This window comes from Pleurodeles waltl, chromosome 7, assembly GCF_031143425.1.
Source record: "Pleurodeles waltl isolate 20211129_DDA chromosome 7, aPleWal1.hap1.20221129, whole genome shotgun sequence".
NCBI lineage: Eukaryota > Metazoa > Chordata > Amphibia > Caudata > Salamandridae > Pleurodeles > Pleurodeles waltl.
This window is the reverse complement of record NC_090446.1, coordinates 249,740,454-249,758,210: the sequence shown is the minus strand read 5'-3', so window position 1 is coordinate 249,758,210 and position 17,757 is coordinate 249,740,454. Positions and strand designations below refer to the sequence as shown.

Sequence of the window (17,757 nt, the reverse complement as noted above, 5' to 3'; positions counted from 1 at the left end):
TGGATATGAAACTATATGAGCTAAATATAGCATGGTTTAAAATGAGTAAAACACATATCGAAATGAACACAAGCCATGTGTAAAGTAAAATGCTCACTGTTTAAATATGGCTTGCCTTGAATCGATGTTGATTTGCTTTAAAACTCACAATACATATTGAAATTAATATGACATATTCTGAAAGGATATGATATGAACACAAATTAATTAACTAAAATAAATATATGTTCTCGACTATGTGCTACATTTAGTTTTTGCTGGCTTTTGGACTCTGAGCACTTTACCACTGCTGACCAGTGCTAAAGTGCAAGTGATCTCTGTCCAAATTGACCTGATGATTGGTTTACCCGTAAGTCCCTAGTATAGTGCAACATGTGTGCCCAGGACCTGTAAATCAAATGCTACTATTGGGCCTGCAGCACTGATTGTGCCACCCACGTGAGTAGCCATGTAAACATGTTTCAGACCTGCTACTGCAGTGTCTGTGTGTGCAGTTTTAAACTGCCATTTCAACCTGGCAAGTGCACCCACTTGCCAGGCCTAAATCTTCCCTTTTACTACATGTAAGGTACCCCTAAGGTAGGCCCAAGGCAGCCCCATGGGCAGGGTGCAGTGTATTTTAAATGTAGGACATATACTGGGGTATTTTAAATGTCCTGATAATGAAATACTGCTGTAGGAAAGTACCATCTTCTTTGGCATGTTACCCCCATTATCACCTGTATGTCAGTATGTTTTTGCCTGTCTCACTGGGATCCTGCTGGTCAGGACCCCAGTGCTCATAGTTCATGGCCTAATGTGTGTGTCTGTATAGTGCTTGACTGTGTCACTGAGGCTCTGCTAATCAGAACCTCAGTGCTTATGCTCTCTCTGCTTTTAACTTTGTCACTGTAGGTTAGTGACTTCATTTACCAATTTCAATTGGCACACTGGACCCCCCTTATAAGTCCCTAGTATATGGTACCTAGGTACCCAGGGCATTGGGGTTCCCGGAGATCCATATGGGCTGTGGCATTTATTTTGCCACCCATAGGGAGCTCAGACAAACCCTTGCTCAGGCCTGCCATTGCAACCTGCGTGAAATAGTGCACACACTATTTCCCAGCCATTTTCACTGCACTTAAGTAACTTATAAGTCACCTATATGTCTAACCTTCAATTGATGAAGGTTAGGTGCAAAGTTACTAAGTGTGAGGGCACCCTTACACTAGCAAAGGTGCCCCCACATAGTTCAGGGCTACTTCCTGGGACTTTGTGAGTGCAGGGACGCCATTTCACGTGTGCACTACATAAAGACCAATACCTATATGTAGCACCAAAATGGTAACTCTGAATAAGGCCATGTAACATGTCTAAGATCATGGAATTGTCCCCCCATTCCAAATGTGGTATTGGGGAGCCAATTTCATGCATCCTTGGGGGCTCCAGCATGGACCCCACCCAGTACTGCCAAACCAGCTATCTGAGGCTTGCACTACAGCTATAGCTGCTGCCACCTCACAGACAGGGTTCTGCCCTCCTGGGGTCTGAGCAGCTCAGTCCCAGGAAGGCAGAACAAAGCATTTCCTCTGAGAGGAGAGTGTTACACCCTCTCCCTTTAAAAATAGATGTTACAGGCTGGGGAGGGGTAGCCTCCCTCAGCTTCTGGAAATGCTTTGAAGGGCACAGATGGTGCCCTCCTTGCATAAACCAGTCTACACCAGTTCAGGGACCCCTTCTCCCCTGCTCTGTCACCACCCCAGGGGTGATGCCCAGAGCTCCTCCAGTGTGTCCCAGACTTCAGCCATCTTGCTTTGCAAGGTGTGGGGGCACTCTGGAGGGCTCTGAGTAGCCAGTGCTAGCAGGTGACGTCAGAGACCCCTCCTGATAGGTCCTTACCTGATAAGGTAGCCAATCCCCCTCTCAGGTCTATTTAGTGTCTCTTCTATGGGTTCTCTTCAGATTCTGCTTGCAAGTTTCCTTCAGGAATCATCTACAACTACTACTTCATCCTCTGACCTCGGATCAACCGCAGCCTGCTCCGGGAACCGCTGTAACAGCAACAAAGTACCCACATGGGATACTTTTCTTCTGCAACTTCAGCTCCAGCCAGCGACTGCAACAGTTTCCATGGTGTGCACGCTCTAAGGACTCCCTGTCTTCATCCTGCATCAGAAGGACCAAAGAAATCTCCCGTGGGGTGACAGAGTCACTCTCCTGCTCATGCAGGCACCTTCCAAGACGACGACTGGTACCCTTGGACTTCTCTCACAGCAACAAGTGTGCTCCTAAGGACACATAGGGTGGACCCCATAGACATAGGCTGTCCTGAGGTCCTGCTGAGGCAATTTGGAGGAGGTAAAGACCTTGCCTTCCCAGAGATAGACGGTACCCCTGTGTACTGTGTCTTCTTCACCTCCTGAGGCCTCTGTGCACTATTTGAAAAATTCCTTCGTGCACAGACAGCCTGGCCCAGGTCTTCAGCACTCCATCCTGTGACCCTCAACTCACTGAGTTGTTCTCCAGCGGTGTGGGACCTTCCTTTGTTGTGCTGCACCAACTGCGTTTTGCACTTCCTTTGCCCCATGTCCTGGGACTTCTGTGGGTGCTGCCTGGCATCCTGAAGGCTCTCCAAAGTGCCCCCAGATCCCTCCTGGGTTCAGCCAGTGCCTTTGTTATGCAAAATGCATATTTTTCATAACCAAGGCTTGTTGGTGACTTTCTACACAAAATCACATCTGCATCCATCTTCACGTTGTGGGACATCCTTTGCATCATGCAGGAACCCGCTGGCATCTTCCCTGGGTGCATTCCTGCAGTCTTCATCCAACCGGGGACTGTTCTTTTGTACCATCTTCTAGGTTGGCAGGGGCTCCTGTCCTTCCTGGAATCTTCTGCGACTTCTGGACTTGGTCTCCTCTTTTTACAGGTCTTCAGGTCCAGGAATCCACCATTTGTTGCTTGCAGACTTGCTTGGTTCTTGCAATAACTCTATTCACAACTTTTAGTGTGTCCTAAGGAAACTTGCAGTACTTAACTCCTACTTTCCTGGGCTCTGGGGTGGGGTATTTTACCAACCTTTGTGGTTTTCTTACACTCCTAGTGCCCCTCCACACATTACACCTGCCTAGGGTGGAATTTATGATTCACATTCCACTTTCTTAGTATATGGTTTGTGTTGCCCCAAGGCCTATTTCTTCCTATTGCATTCTATGGTATTTTCTATTGTTTGCACTAACCTATGACTATTTACTTAACTGATTTTGGGGTCTAGTGTATATATTGTGTATAATACTTACCTCCAGAAGGAGTATTGCCTCTAAGATAGTTTTGGTCTTGTGTCACTAAAATAAAGTACCTTTACTTTTGGTAACACTGAGTATTGTCTTTTATTGTGTATAAGTACTGTGTAACTATAAGTGGTATTGCAGGAGCTTTGCATGTCTCCTAGTTCAGCCTAGGCTGCTCTGCTACAGCTACCTCTATCAGCCTAAGCTGCTAGAACACTACTACATCTCACTAATAAGGGATAACTGGACCTGGTATAAGGTGTAAGTACCTACGGTACCCACTACAAGCCAGGCCAGCCTCCTACAACAGCTCACAACCCACAGCCCCACACACCTCAGTCACCATACCCCCAGACACCCTACAACACCCACATACACATCCACCACATTTACTGTTGTTTTTTTATATCTGATTTTGAGGGAAGTGTTGGTCACCCAAGACAAGGGTAGATGTTCACTGTATGGATATGTGGGTGTTGATCCAATTAGGGTGTCATTGCATTGTGTTATGCTTGCTAGGGTAAGTATTTCATCTTGTGTTGGGCAATGTCAGCATGTATGGTGTGAATTTGTCCCCTGATATAGATTGTACTTTTGTCTCATGTGCGGGAGTTAGAGTTTTGTTTGTTCACACATGGAGGGTGTTAAATTGTGGTAGCTTCCTTTGGATTTGATTGACCATGTGTCCACTTTGATGTGTCTACCTTACAGCTACATCATCTAGATGTCTGGACCATGCTGTTGTATGTGCTTTCTTGACTTGCACTTACACATTTGGCAGCTAGGCATATCACTTGGCTCAAATATTGTTTGTCCCTGAGATACATGAAGGGTCAGTTACTATGCAAATGCTGTTTTAGGGGCATGTGCAAAGTGAAATGTGTCCATGAATGCTCCTGATGTCGCCATCACTATTATGCAGGTATTGTTTGCATTGTGAGCTTTGGATATTCGTTTCACAACCTATTGTGCATCCCATTGACCTTCCATTGTGTTGCAATGTGGGTGCTGTGTGGGTCCATCGATGAGCAGCACCTGCGGCAGGACGTGCGTGTGATGGGCTCCATGGTGGCAAAGGTCATGTAACACTGGCTGCAGGTGAGTTGCTTCCTTTATGCTTTCCGTTTCCACCTGCTCGGATGTGGTGGTTGGACTGCCACGATCACGCTGGCGGTAGGCAACATCATAATGTTTCCATCTGAAACACCGGCTCCGTCGGCCTTTTTGGCCTGCCTCACCACTGCGGTGGTGTGCGCTGCCTGGTGGTGCTGGCGGGACTACGGCAGTCTTTCCCTATGGGACTGCCAGTATCGTAATACTGTGGTCTGACTGCCAAGCAGATGGCGGTCGCACCGCCGCCATGGTGGTGCACAAACCGCCAAACTCGTAATGCGACCCTTTGAGAATATGTAACATTAATTTCAACATGTAATATTAATTTTAAAGCAAATCCACATAAGTTCAAAGCAAGCCATATTCATTTAAACAGTAGTCATATTCATTTAAACATGGCTTGTGTTTATTTCAATATTTGCCTAATTCATGTCAAAGCATGTTACATTTATCTCACAGTTTCATTTTCATTTCAGATATTTATGTTACAGAATGTCATATAACTTTTGATGTGGGCCATATTAATTTAATCAGGTGTCATATTCATTTCAAAGTGGCTCATATTCATCTTAACATGTGTCATAATCCTTTCTATGAATGTCATTCATTTCAATGGATGTCATATTCACCTTAACACCTATCATAATAATTTTAACAAGGGTCATATCCATTTCAACATAGGTCATATTATTTTCAATATATGCAGTATTTATTTTGCTGTGTATCATATCAATTTCAAAGCACAACATATTCATTTTGACAATTTTCATTTTAATTTCACCATTGATCATATTCAGTTTAAGACATGTTGAATTCATTTCGGTGGAGCTCATATTTGTTTCAATGCATGGCATTTTCATCTTAGCATATGCCATATTTATTTCATTGGATGCTTCATTCATATTAACAAATCTTATTTTTAACATGACTCATATCCATTGCAACATATATTGTAATCATGTCAAAGTATATAATATCACTTTCAATGCAAGCCATATTCATTGTTATAAATGTCATGATCATTTTAACGTTACTCGTATTACTTTTAAAACATGTCCAATTCATTTCAATGAAGGTCATATTCATTTCAACATAGGTCATATTCATTTTAACATGTGTTATATTCTTTTCAATCAATGTTAAGTTTATTTAAATGGATGTCATATTCATATTAACACTTGTCATATTAATTTAAAGATGCAACTTATCAATTTTAACATATATCATATTAATTTAAATATGTATCATAGTAGTTTGAATATGTGTCATATTAATTTCAAGGTGTGCCATATTCATTTTAACAAATCTCATGTGAATTTCAGCTGTGGTCATACTCATTTGAAGACATGTCAACTTCAATTCAATGGGGTTGCATTAATTTTAACACAAGCCATATTCATTTTCAGTCATGTCCTGTTCATTTCTGTGTATTCATTGCCATCTCGGTAATATTCATTTTAACACAATTCAAATTCATTGCAACATGTTTAATGTTTGTTTCAATGTATATTGTATTAGTTTCAATATACATTGTTTTCTTTTCAGAATCTAATATATTAATTTCAATACATATTATTATTTTCAATCTGCCATATTAATTTCAATGTATGTCATATTTCTCTTGGCATAAGTCATTCATTTCAAGAAATGCCTCATTCTTTTTGATGAATATTGTATTTGTTTCAGTGATTGCTTTATTGTTTACTGTGAGGCCATATTAATTTCAGTATGATTTATATATATATTTCAGGATATTTCTTATTCAATTTGGTGTGTGTGTTAGTCACATTAATCACTAAGTAGCATATTCATTCTGCCAGGTTTCATATTTGTTTTGGTTCAATTCAGATTCACTCTGCCAGGTATCATAATTATTTTGACACATAGTACATTCATTCTGGTGTGTGTCATATTCATTTTGCAGCACGCTATGCATTTCGGGAGGTGTCCAATATGGGGAGATGTAATTTTGACATGAACGGCTTCCCATAGGCTGCCACATGATCCCATTTAAACTATGTAACAATGTGTCAATTACTGAAGCTTCAATTACACATGGCAAGCAGTAGAAAAGCTGCCCTCCGAGAACGAAACTGACCTTTACAAAAAAGCCAACAACAATGGTTGAATTTCCCTTGCCTCAACACCAGTGAATTAACATTAAGAAATTCAATTTAAAGAATTCCAAAAAACAGGCCAATTTTGCTCTATTATCACAGCATTTTCAGTATAAGGCACAGCAGTATTATCTTTAGCAGCAGAAAAGAGGAAGTTAGTTAAAGACAGTCCTATTATAAGGGTGGAGGGTGTTTCTTCTCTGTTGTTACTTTTTGCCAATGGAAGAAATAATGGGGGAAACTCATGGCCTCATTTACAGGTTTTTCCCGTAGGGCAGCGCAGCACATCACCTTTCTGCGCTGCCATGCCCTGCATCAAAATGAAAGGGCAGCAATGCACCATTTTAATGAAATAAGGCACATTTCTGTCCTTTCTGCCTGCACCAGGGCATAAATTAGTGCCTAGCACCAATGCAGGCACATTTGTACCTTGGTGCAAGGGTGTCTGTGTTGTTGACACAATTGTTTTTGTGCAGTAGGTACACTCAATGGAGGTGGTTTTCTCTTTCTATGGATGAGGGAAAAAGTAGGAGAAATAATGTGTTTTCTGCTTGTTATGCCTCCTCTGGAACGGCACACAGTTTTGAAGCATTCCCAGTTTTACAGATCCTTGTAATTCTAGGAATGTTTCAAAACCTATGGGTATTGCATAGGAAACCCCACCACAATGCCTATGGAACGCTCCTTGATGTAGAGTAAGGCAATGCAGTGTGGCTTTCCGCCGCCTCATAGATATGATTGAGAGACCTGCACCACCAGAGCATCATAAAAAGTGACGCTCTGGCGGTGCAGGCCTCTTGTAAATGAGTGCCGTAGTGTTCTAAATGTGCTATTTAAGAGTAGACTTGGGCAGAATTTCAATTACACCAGAGTAATTTTGAGTAATTTAGGAAATTCTGAGTTGCTTTTGAAAATAGAATTATGGATGACAACTTCATTACTCCCACTCATGTAATTAAAGATATTTTGGGGGAGTAAAGCTATTGCAAGAAGACATTTAGCGAATGTGAGTGCCTGTTTTATACTACACAGATTTACATGCTTTATGTCCACCCCTACTTGATGGCAACAGCCAGAAATGAGACTGCATAACAGAAGCCATGTTTTGGAATTGTCCGCTTCTTCTAAATCTCTTCCAGCACACTCGCACTTTTGGCTAAGTCACTCCTAGGTCCACATTGGAGTTTTGCAAGGGTGCTTACTGAGGGACAAGATGTACCCCAATTCATTGCTTGCAGTCTATACAAAACTGAATGGTGTGTATGTTGGACTTCGTGCATTGTATCAGCCACTCAGTTTCCATATTAAGACATTATCGACTGATTCAACCTTTAAACTGACATTTTGATAATTCAACTAACCTTGACACAATCATTATAAATTACTCTCTGAAAGTGCTTTACTGTCTCAATTAATTTAGCACACCATTGATAGAGCTGTTCACTACCTTTATTCAATATTCACAAACAATAATATTATTTCAGTCAGGCCAGCATTTCCAGTAATCAGGCCTGATAATGCAACAATCCCATTTGAATCCTAAATCAGTTTTGACTCCATCCTGGAACAAAATTAATCAATGAAAATGTTATGCTGCCCTGAAATAGTTTAATCATGAGCATTGAGCTGATATGGAATCCTGCACTACTAATTTTAATTCAGCCATGACTGCAAAAGGCTCAAACCCATACGGAGACAGGTTTGTGACCTCAAGGTTAAATTGGATTACAGAAAAGTGATAAGACAGTATGGACATTAATAAAAACACAGCAAAACTGAATACTTCTCTGTTAAAGTCAAAGCTGCTTTAAATCTAACTGCAGAACTTGTTTCCATAGTTCACGATCTCACACATCCTAAAGTGACTGACACTTCAATTGAACCTTCTCGATCACTCTGTGATGAACTTGCTGTATTCTTCAGGGATAAAACTGTGACCATATATACTCATTTTACCAATAACTGCAGCTATAATAAATCTTTAGTGGAACTTTTTGTAGCAGATTGATCCGCATCACATAATACAAATATTTCTCCTTTTTTGAGGATTGCATTAATCAGCTGCTTACCAGAACTAAAACAGGCTCTCCTTTACACCCTTGTCCTCTTAAATTTCTTATGTTATTAATATGTCAGATCTACCCTAGCATCTCTGCTACTTGCAATAAATATCTTTCCACTGTGACTGTCCACAGTATCTGATATGAAGCAAAGGCTGTCTGATTGTTAAAGACACCCTCTGCAGATCCTTTCAGTTATCCAATGTTAGACCTAGCTCTTTGCTCCAGTTGGCAGTCAAAACCATAGGAAAGGCAGTATATCCCTCATTAACAATGTTTCTGGAGAACAGTAACCTTCTGGAAACTCTCACTCCAGCTTCAGACCACCACATGGCATTCAAAACACCTTGCAGACATTGACCAATTACATCAGAAGGATCCTAGATCAGGAAGGAGCTGTTGCCCTGGTCTTGTTGGACCTCTCTTAGACATTTGAAATGGTCTCTATCAAGACTTGCTGAATTTGGTATAGGAATGGAGACCTGAAAATGGTTTTAATCTTATCTCAGTGACAGAAAGCAGTTCTCTGCCCACCTTTTCACTCCCAATATTTTACTACTCAATGTAGAGTGCCTCAAGGTTCACCACTGACCCATTTTGTTTTAATGGACATAGGGCCCACTTTCTACACTACTAACAGCATGTGGATGCTATAACATTTCTTACACTGAGGACAGTCCCATCATTGTCTCTATCCCAAAAGACTACCTAATCTAAGTTCTGTAGCTGTGGGACCACTGTGGCAAACGGGATGCTTCTGAAGTGCCTTGAATTAAATAGAGAGAAAATTAAGGCCCTGGCCTTCGGCAATAAACCTCCTTTCTGGTATCCCACCTGCTAATTGGGGCCTGTACCAAATTTAGTTGTACAGCTAGGAACATGCATGTTACATTTCAAATCACATTGACCATCATTTCACACATTTCATGCACCACTATTGCAGCTGCCACCTGTCTCATTGTACTCCATTTACTACAGAAAATTATTCCATATTACCCATCCTTTCTTGTAAGATAATGATACAGGCTCTAGTTTCATCTCATATGGATGTTATACACTCTTTCTAATTTAGCCTCCTTTGTTACTTCATCAACCCTCCACGTTTCATTCAGACTGCTGCTACTAGACTTATGTTAAACATTCCTTCTTCTGATCCTATAAAAACATCTCTAATCGATTCACTGGCTTACTATTCAGAAACGTTTGACCTTAGAGACTCTCTGAATCACTTTTCCTGGTATAGTCCATCATGTTTCCGATGGTCCTCCATGCTGCAGTTAACTATATTGCTCAAAATCTGAATATTTAGGCAAGGAGTAAGATAATTCTCCCAACTAGCTGCAAAACCCTAGAATCTGTGTCATTACCCAGTTAACTCATATACAACCATTCTCTATACATGGAAAAAATAAAACCTGGATTTTCCAAACTGAACTGTTCCTGTGGATTCTGACCCTTCAGTGCCAAGATACCCTTAGGCAGTTGTCCACTTCACAAATTCCAAATCACTTTACACATTCTCTAGATCATAAGCAGGCACAGCATTGCAAGGGCAGGGGATTACAAAGCATAAGGAATACTTAATTGCCCGAACCATTGACAGAATAAGCCTACTACTACAGTGATCCTGCTATCTGGTTGAGGACAATACTATTGAGCAGGCAGGCAGCTATAGAGTGACATATTTTAAACATTGAAGGAGAACAGATGCTGCAGACATCTGAGGACAAAAGTGAGATTACATAAAGGCTGGAAGAGAAATGCTTGAGTGGAAATCCATCTGGTTAAAATGAGTGAGGCCATGGGAGATATAAGAGTTTGCTATTGCTGAAGCAATGGAATGATGAGCTGAAAGTGAGGTCTGAGAGAAGCAGCATGAAGGCTTATAGGGTTAATGTTCAGCCACTTTGTAAAAGGCTAATATCCTGATTAGAGTTTGGCAGACAGGTTACTCCATCACAAACGTGATGGATATCCTGTCCTCTGTATTGCGATCTTCATAAGCTAAAATAGGATCGTAATATGGTGGACAGGATATCCGTAATGTTTGTGCTGGATTAACCTCCTCTGCCACACTCAAAATGATGCCCTAATTCCTCAAAACCAATGAGATCCCCATTTTTCTAAAAATGCTTTTTGAGATGATGAATGGACAGGAGGTCCTTGGATTATTAATGTGGACAGGTAAAGTACTCATCAGAATATGTGTGAGAGGCATGTATGCAAGGGTAAAAAAATTAATTGAATATTGAAGTACCGAGAGCTGAGTCAAGCTGATCAATCTGAAACTCTGTGATGAATTGGTACCTGGTTGGAATAATGCAGTACACTCTAAAGTACTGCTGAAACTTTAAGTATTACATTTCTGTGATTGAACACAACCATCAGAAATAGATATGCAGGCTAGGGCCATGGATAGTTGAGAGGCCCCACCATATGGGACTGATTGGGAGCATATGCTGGTTCAATATCAGATGAGACAATAAAAAAGGTTTAGACATTGGTTTACTCTAGCTTCAGTTGAAGTGGGCGAGCATGTAAATACAAGAGAAATACCTTTAAACTAATTGACAGGTGATGCAGGGCCTGAAAGCAGCAATGAGAGAGCTACTCTATAAAACAACATAGCATGAGCAGCATGTGGGCGGCGTGAAGAGAATATAAATTATATTTGATATTCTGGAACCCAAAGCGGTAAGCAGAGAGTATGCCAGGGGCCTACCTACTTTTTGGATAATCACAAAACCGCCGAAAGATAGCTAGTAATCCAGGTCTAAGGTTTGACATAGTCAGAGAATTGAGCATGATAGGAGGCACAGTAACCTTTCAGATGGCTAAGACCTTCACTGAATTACAATGAATGTATGGAATACCATGTCTAGGTATCATCAGTAAAAAATGTGTGTGAACCATCATATTGCTTTCACATTAAGTATTCCCTAGGACTTCAAAGAAAATGGATGCTGGAACTAAAGGGAATTAAATGGCTTGCATCCCCCACATATAAAGCATTAGCCACCTTCCAACTTAGAAGTCCTAATCTGAGCAGAGAGAACTTGCAACAGTGTGGAAGGATATTGCTGTAAAGTGTTTGGACCATGGATTGACTGAGAACGGAGTGACCAATACACTCCAGCAAGAGCTGAAGGTGAAAAGAATAAAGAGGCAAAAAGAAAGACAGTAGAAGTGTCCACTGATTGCACACTTATGGGCCTGGAACATGGCTGTTTGTACTGTACGCACCATACTTTTTATCTTGCTTGAGTTTGCTTGTACACTAGGGGGCAGATTTAAGAAATGTGGCGCTGCACCTAGTGCAGTGCCACTTTTCTTGTGCCCCTTAGCGCCCCCTACCACCACCATGTGTGCGCTGTATTTAAAATATGTGCAGAGTAGGGGACAATAGCTTCAAAATTCTTGATGCGATTGGTATCCTGTTCAGGGTTAGGGCAAAATGTTGCCGCTGACCCCAAGCACAACACAAGGACCCATTATAACCAATGGTATATTTCCTTTTAATGACTGTGCAGAGTAGGCGTTAAAGGTGTCCGCAAAAAATGACCCAGTGGAATCTCTTAGATTCCACTGTGCCAATTTCATGATCCATCTAATTGGAGAACGCCCCCTTTGCATACATTATGCATAGCACATGTATAGGCCCATATTTATACTTTTTGACGCAAAACTGGGCCAACGCAGTTTTGCGTCCAAAAAATTAGCGCCGGCTAACGCCATTCTGAAGCGCCATGCGGGCGCCGTATTTATTGAATGACGTTAGCCGGCGTTAGCCGCCGGCGCCGTCTGGTGTGCGTTAAAAAAAACGACGTACACCAGGCAGCGCCGGCGTAGGGGGATATGGAGCTTGGGCGTCAAGAAATGGGGCAAGTCAGGATGAGGCAATTTTTTCGCCTCAACCCGATTTGCGCCATTTTTTTTCACTCCCAACCCCCATAGAAATGACTCCTGTCTTAGCAAAGACAGGAGTCATGCCCCCTTGCCCAATGGCCATGCCCAGGGGACTTCTGTCGCCTGGGCATGGTCATTGGGCATAGTGGCATGTAGGGGGGCACAAATCAGGCCCCCCTATGCCACAAATTTTTTTTTTTAACTTACCTGAACTTACCTTAATGTCCCTGGGATGGGTCCCTCCAGCCTTGGGTGTCCTCCTGGGGTGGGCATGGGTGACAGGGGGTGCCCCTGGGGGAATGGGGGGGCACCTCTGGGCTCCTTCAGAGCCCACAGGTCCCTTAACTCCTGCCTTTTGCAGGCGCTAAAAAACGGCGCAAAAGCGGCCGTACGTCATTTTTTTTGACCCGCCCACTCCCGGGCGTGATTTTTGCCCGGGAGTATAAATCCCACGCACATGCCTCGGAGTCAATTTTTTAGACGGGAACGCCTACCTTGCATATAATTAACGCAAAGTAGGTGTCCACGCTAAAAAATGACGCTAACTCCATGGACTTTGGCGCTAGACGCGTCTAACGCCAAAGTATAAATATGGAGTTAGTTTTGCGTCGAAATTGCGTCAAAAAATACGACGCAATTTCGGCGCAAACGGAGTATAAATATGCCCCATAATGTCTCACAAAGGCCCATATTTATACTTTTTGATGCAAAACTGCGCCAACACAGTTTTGCGTCAAAAAAATTAGCGCCGGCTAACGCCATTCTGAAGCACCATGCGGGCGCCGTATTTATTGAATGACGTTAGCCGGCGTTAGCCGCCGGCGCCATCTGGTGTGCGTTAAAAAAAACCACGTACACCAGGCAGCGTCGGCGTAGGGGGATATGGAGCTTGGGCGTCAAGAAATGGGGCAAGTCAGGTTGAGGCAATTTTTTCGCCTCAACCCGATTTGCGCCATTTTTTACGACTCCCAACCCCCATAGAAATGACTCCTGTCTTAGCAAAGACAGGAGTCATGCCCCCTTGCCCAATGGCCATGCCCAGGGGACTTCTGTCCCCTGGGCATGGTCATTGGGCATAGTGGCATGTAGGGGGGCACAAATCAGGCCCCCCTATGCCACTAAAAAAAAAAAAAAAAAACACTTACCTGAACTTACCTTAATGTCCCTGGGATGGGTCCCTCCAGCCTTGGGTGTCCTCCTGGGGTGGGCAAGGGTGACAGGGGGTGTCCCTGGGGGCATGGGAGGGCACCTCTGGGCTCCTTCAGAGCCCACAGGTCCCTTAACGCCTGCCTTTTGCAGGCGCTAAAAAACGGCGCAAAAGCGGCCGTACGTCATTTTTTTTGACCCGCCCACTCCCGGGTGTGATTTTTGCCCGGGAGTATAAATCCGACGCACATTCCTCGGAGTCGATTTTTTAGACGGGAACGCCTACCTTGCATATAATTAGCGCAAAGTAGGTGTCCACGCTAAAAAATGACGCTAACTCCATGGACTTTGGCGCTAGACACGTCTAACGCCAAAGTATAAATATGGAGTTAGTTTTGCGTCGAAATTGCGTTAAAAAAAACGACGCAATTCCGGCGCAAACGGAGTATAAATATGCCCCAAAGGGTTACAAAGTGGTGCAAGGCATGCATTGCACCACTTTGTAAATATGGAATGGCAATTTTTGAATCTTAGCACCACATTAGCGTAAACAAAATGACGCTAATATGGCGCTAGTGCTTCTTAAATCTGGGCCTAGGTTTCATTACAGCATTTCAGGAGCCATCAGTGGACACTCTCTTTCTCTTACTTTCATTGCTCTTTTATGTATTTATGTGTTTATTGGTCACTCCGCTCTCAGGCATTATTCTTTGTCCTGATGACGATCCTTCATCATTCATTCTTCCCATGATCAAAACGTCGTCAACTGTAGTACCTTGACTCAGTGCCAATTTATGATTTTGTGTTTTCCTTGAGCATTGGTACTGTGTCAATTATGACTTTTAGCAGTATGGGTTATTTTGTAACTTGTGTAAGCCTGAGTACTGTGTATGAACAGATAGATACTGTTCATTTCTCCTTCAATGACTTAATGAATTTTTGGATACATGCTCAAAGGGCATTGTAACTGTGTTAATTGTGACCCTTATTATTCTGAGATTGACTCTATCATATGTGTAAGCCTTAGCATCTTAGGTGCATATATAAACATTGGCTTGTCTTGGAGAATCAGAGTTCAACCGCACATGCTTTTTTGTTACAGTCGTACACTTTATTTTAATTAACCAAATTGTTTGTTATTCATTTTCTTGTTTTATGTATGACTTCCACACTTTGTTTGAGTATCCCTGCAGAATAAAAACAAATATTTGCCTATTTCTATAGGTTTGACTGAATTCCTGTACAGATCCGATTATCCTTACGTATGTCGCGAGGGACCATGGTTTTTGTAAACATCCCCAGGTCCCTCTTTATTCATGGGGTTCTTTCCCTTGTTCTGTAGAAACACCCTATTTCTAAACATTCTATTTAAAAGGAAGTAAAGCACAAGAGAGTATGTTAGTTGTCTGAGATGGCTAAAACTCTTGAACTATCGATAATATTCTCACTGGTATGTGTCAAGAGATTGGTGACTGAACTCTAGAGAACTTGTAAGTTGTGACTTAAACTTCTCTTCCCTTTTGAAGAATTCATGTCTCATTTGTCAACTTAATAAAACAGTGTTTTGAGTTTTTAGTTTGAGAATGTAAAATTCACTTTCATTTTGTTATTTCTTTGTTTATCCAATTATGTTTATGGACAAGATGTTTCAAACCCTCTGAAGCTCCATCGAACAGACACGTTTCCCACCTACCGGTCTGAGCACTGATGAAGACTACAGGAAACAACATAATAATTGAAACATAAAAACTTTCCCGGGGACTGGAGACACAAACAAATTGCAATCATGCAATCCTGAAGATGTCTGATGCAAAACACGCCTAGATTGAACATTTCTGCAATATATTTATTAACTTTTTTACCTTTGCAAACAATAAAAAAAGAACTACACTCTGTGGATAAAGAAGAAAAGAATGATTCATATTTAATAATTGGTCCTCAAAATGACTGCTTATATGTTTTTGTATATTAGATAATTCGTACAATTACATTAATGTGTTCAGTGTTTTTTGTGATGCGTTTCTTTGGCATATTATGATATGCTCAAGGTTTCTGGGCCCAAAAATATAACGGCGAAGGGTGGGATCGGTTTTAAACCCTTGCCGATTATGAAAATGCAGACTCAGTCTCAATCAGTAATCAATTATGAACATTGGGTTCCTAGTTAATTGAAAAATTGAGGACTTTTCACCTGCTTTGGGAATACATACTGCTATAACAGTATAATCGGTGTATTCCGAAAGCAGAACACGCCGGGGCCCATATTTACCAAGCCCTTGTACTGCGAATGCATCGAATGCATCACGGAAGATGACACAGGGCAACACAAGTGTTTAAGTGATGTTTACTAAGGCACGGAAAGCCACACTGATAGCTCTGCATGACTTAGTAAATCCAGAGTTCTGCATGGCAGCACAAACCACTGCCCTGCAATACTCTGCGCTGGGAAGGCATTCCATGGGTGGAGGGTGATCATTCCCATGCATTCACCCATGGATTTTAACGCATCCCCAGATTTACTCAGGGAAATGCGTTAAAATGCTATGCTAGTCCCTATGGATGGATTCCTGTGTAGATCTTTGGATGCCATCAGTCAGAATCCAAATCACCTTGTTGGTCTTATGTGCTTCACCTACCTGCCTCTTCCTGTTTGACTCAGCTGAAGCTTTTTGGATGTCTTCTGTCACTGACAAACATATCTATTACACTTTTTGGATTGCAGGCTGTAAGATTATTCTGATTGACAGTGTACTTGCAGGAATTCTTCAACAGCAATTAGTGATGCGCACTGAATGACGTCAGAATCTTTGCCTTCTTACTGGATGTCTATTATTCTTCTGCCCACATATCCTGTTTGGTGGTGGTAAAGCTCCAGGACTTGACACAGATCATTAGTGATGAGTCAATATTTATTGCCAACAAGTTGTTTAAGGGAGGCCTGGAATTAAGACTGAAAACCAATAATATATGTGATCAAAGAAACAGTAGCAATATTGCGCCCCAACCATACAAACAGTAAATAATACTGTGAGCAGCACCCATACAGTATTCTGATAGCATAATACAATAACTGCAGATTCTATTGAATCTCCTAAAATGTGCACTTTCACACCCTCACAACGATAAACCAACAATTCACTTCCAATCAAGCTAAAAAATACGTTATCCATTTGCTCTATTTATTGCAACTGATGTAATATGTTTGGCCAGTTCCTTCCGTAGAGCTTCATTAGACTCAAAAAAGTGAAGAACATTTACGCCTTCCACTCTAGGGCATGTTTCTCTCATTATCAAATAATTTGAACAGATACAAAATGCTAATTTATGATGTGGTGCTTCCTGGAAGCTTCTTAATGATTAGCATGGGTTTGCTTTGCCACTAAAGTAAACGGAATAAATAATGTTTTCCATTCAGACTGTTCCAATACTTAAAATTTGCTTTAATACTCATCACTCCACCCTCTCATTTCTGGGAAAACCAATCAATGGGTGTAGAGATCAATTTTGTCTTTATCCTTCAAGACCTGGTCGTTGAATATCGTGCATTGTTTCAAATAAAAATAAAAATGGAACAGTCATGGACTTCAACCCCACTTCTAAAATATTTCTGCCACTAAAGTGCGCATGAAATACCTTTTTAGAAACTGTGACAGTTTATGAATAATTTGTTGATTAAATCACTTCTAGATAGTGAACACACTGCAGATCTGGTATTTATAAATCTGATAACAAAATGTATTTAGAGTGATAACAAAATGTATTTAGAGTGAATGTGAGGACTTGGGTGTATAATATGCTATGGATGGGTGGGACTCACCCAGGAATACACTTGCAAAACCTATCTTGCGTCCAGTAAGGCTCATTTTAACAACTTTAGGCTTATCCGTGGTTTGCTATGGCTTTCAAGCAGCAAGGCTTGCACAAAGGATTTAGTGTAAAGCATTTACCAGTACCCAACAGTGGAATAGGAAAGCACGCAATAAGAAAGAACCAGGACACCAATTTATACAAATATATTATCTGTTTATGATTTTTTGAGCCCTTGATGAGCAAAATTCACCAGAAGGTTCTGAATATACAGATTTTTTAATATATTACAACTTTTTTATCCAACCGCAAATAATCACTGGTCAACAAAAAGTATGT

At 41.4% G+C, this 17,757-nt stretch overlaps 1 protein-coding gene across 1 annotated transcript in view; it reads left to right on the top strand.

Moving 5' to 3' along the window:
- DOK5 (docking protein 5) overlaps window positions 1-17,309 on the top strand; it is a 606,295-nt gene extending 588,986 nt beyond the window's left edge. Inside the window, exon 8 of the mRNA XM_069201974.1 lies at window positions 15,255-17,309. Coding sequence (XP_069058075.1) covers window positions 15,255-15,319 — 65 coding nt within the window. The 3' untranslated portion in view covers window positions 15,320-17,309. The remainder of the gene's footprint in view (window positions 1-15,254) is intronic.
- Window positions 17,310-17,757: the final 448 nt, after the last annotated feature.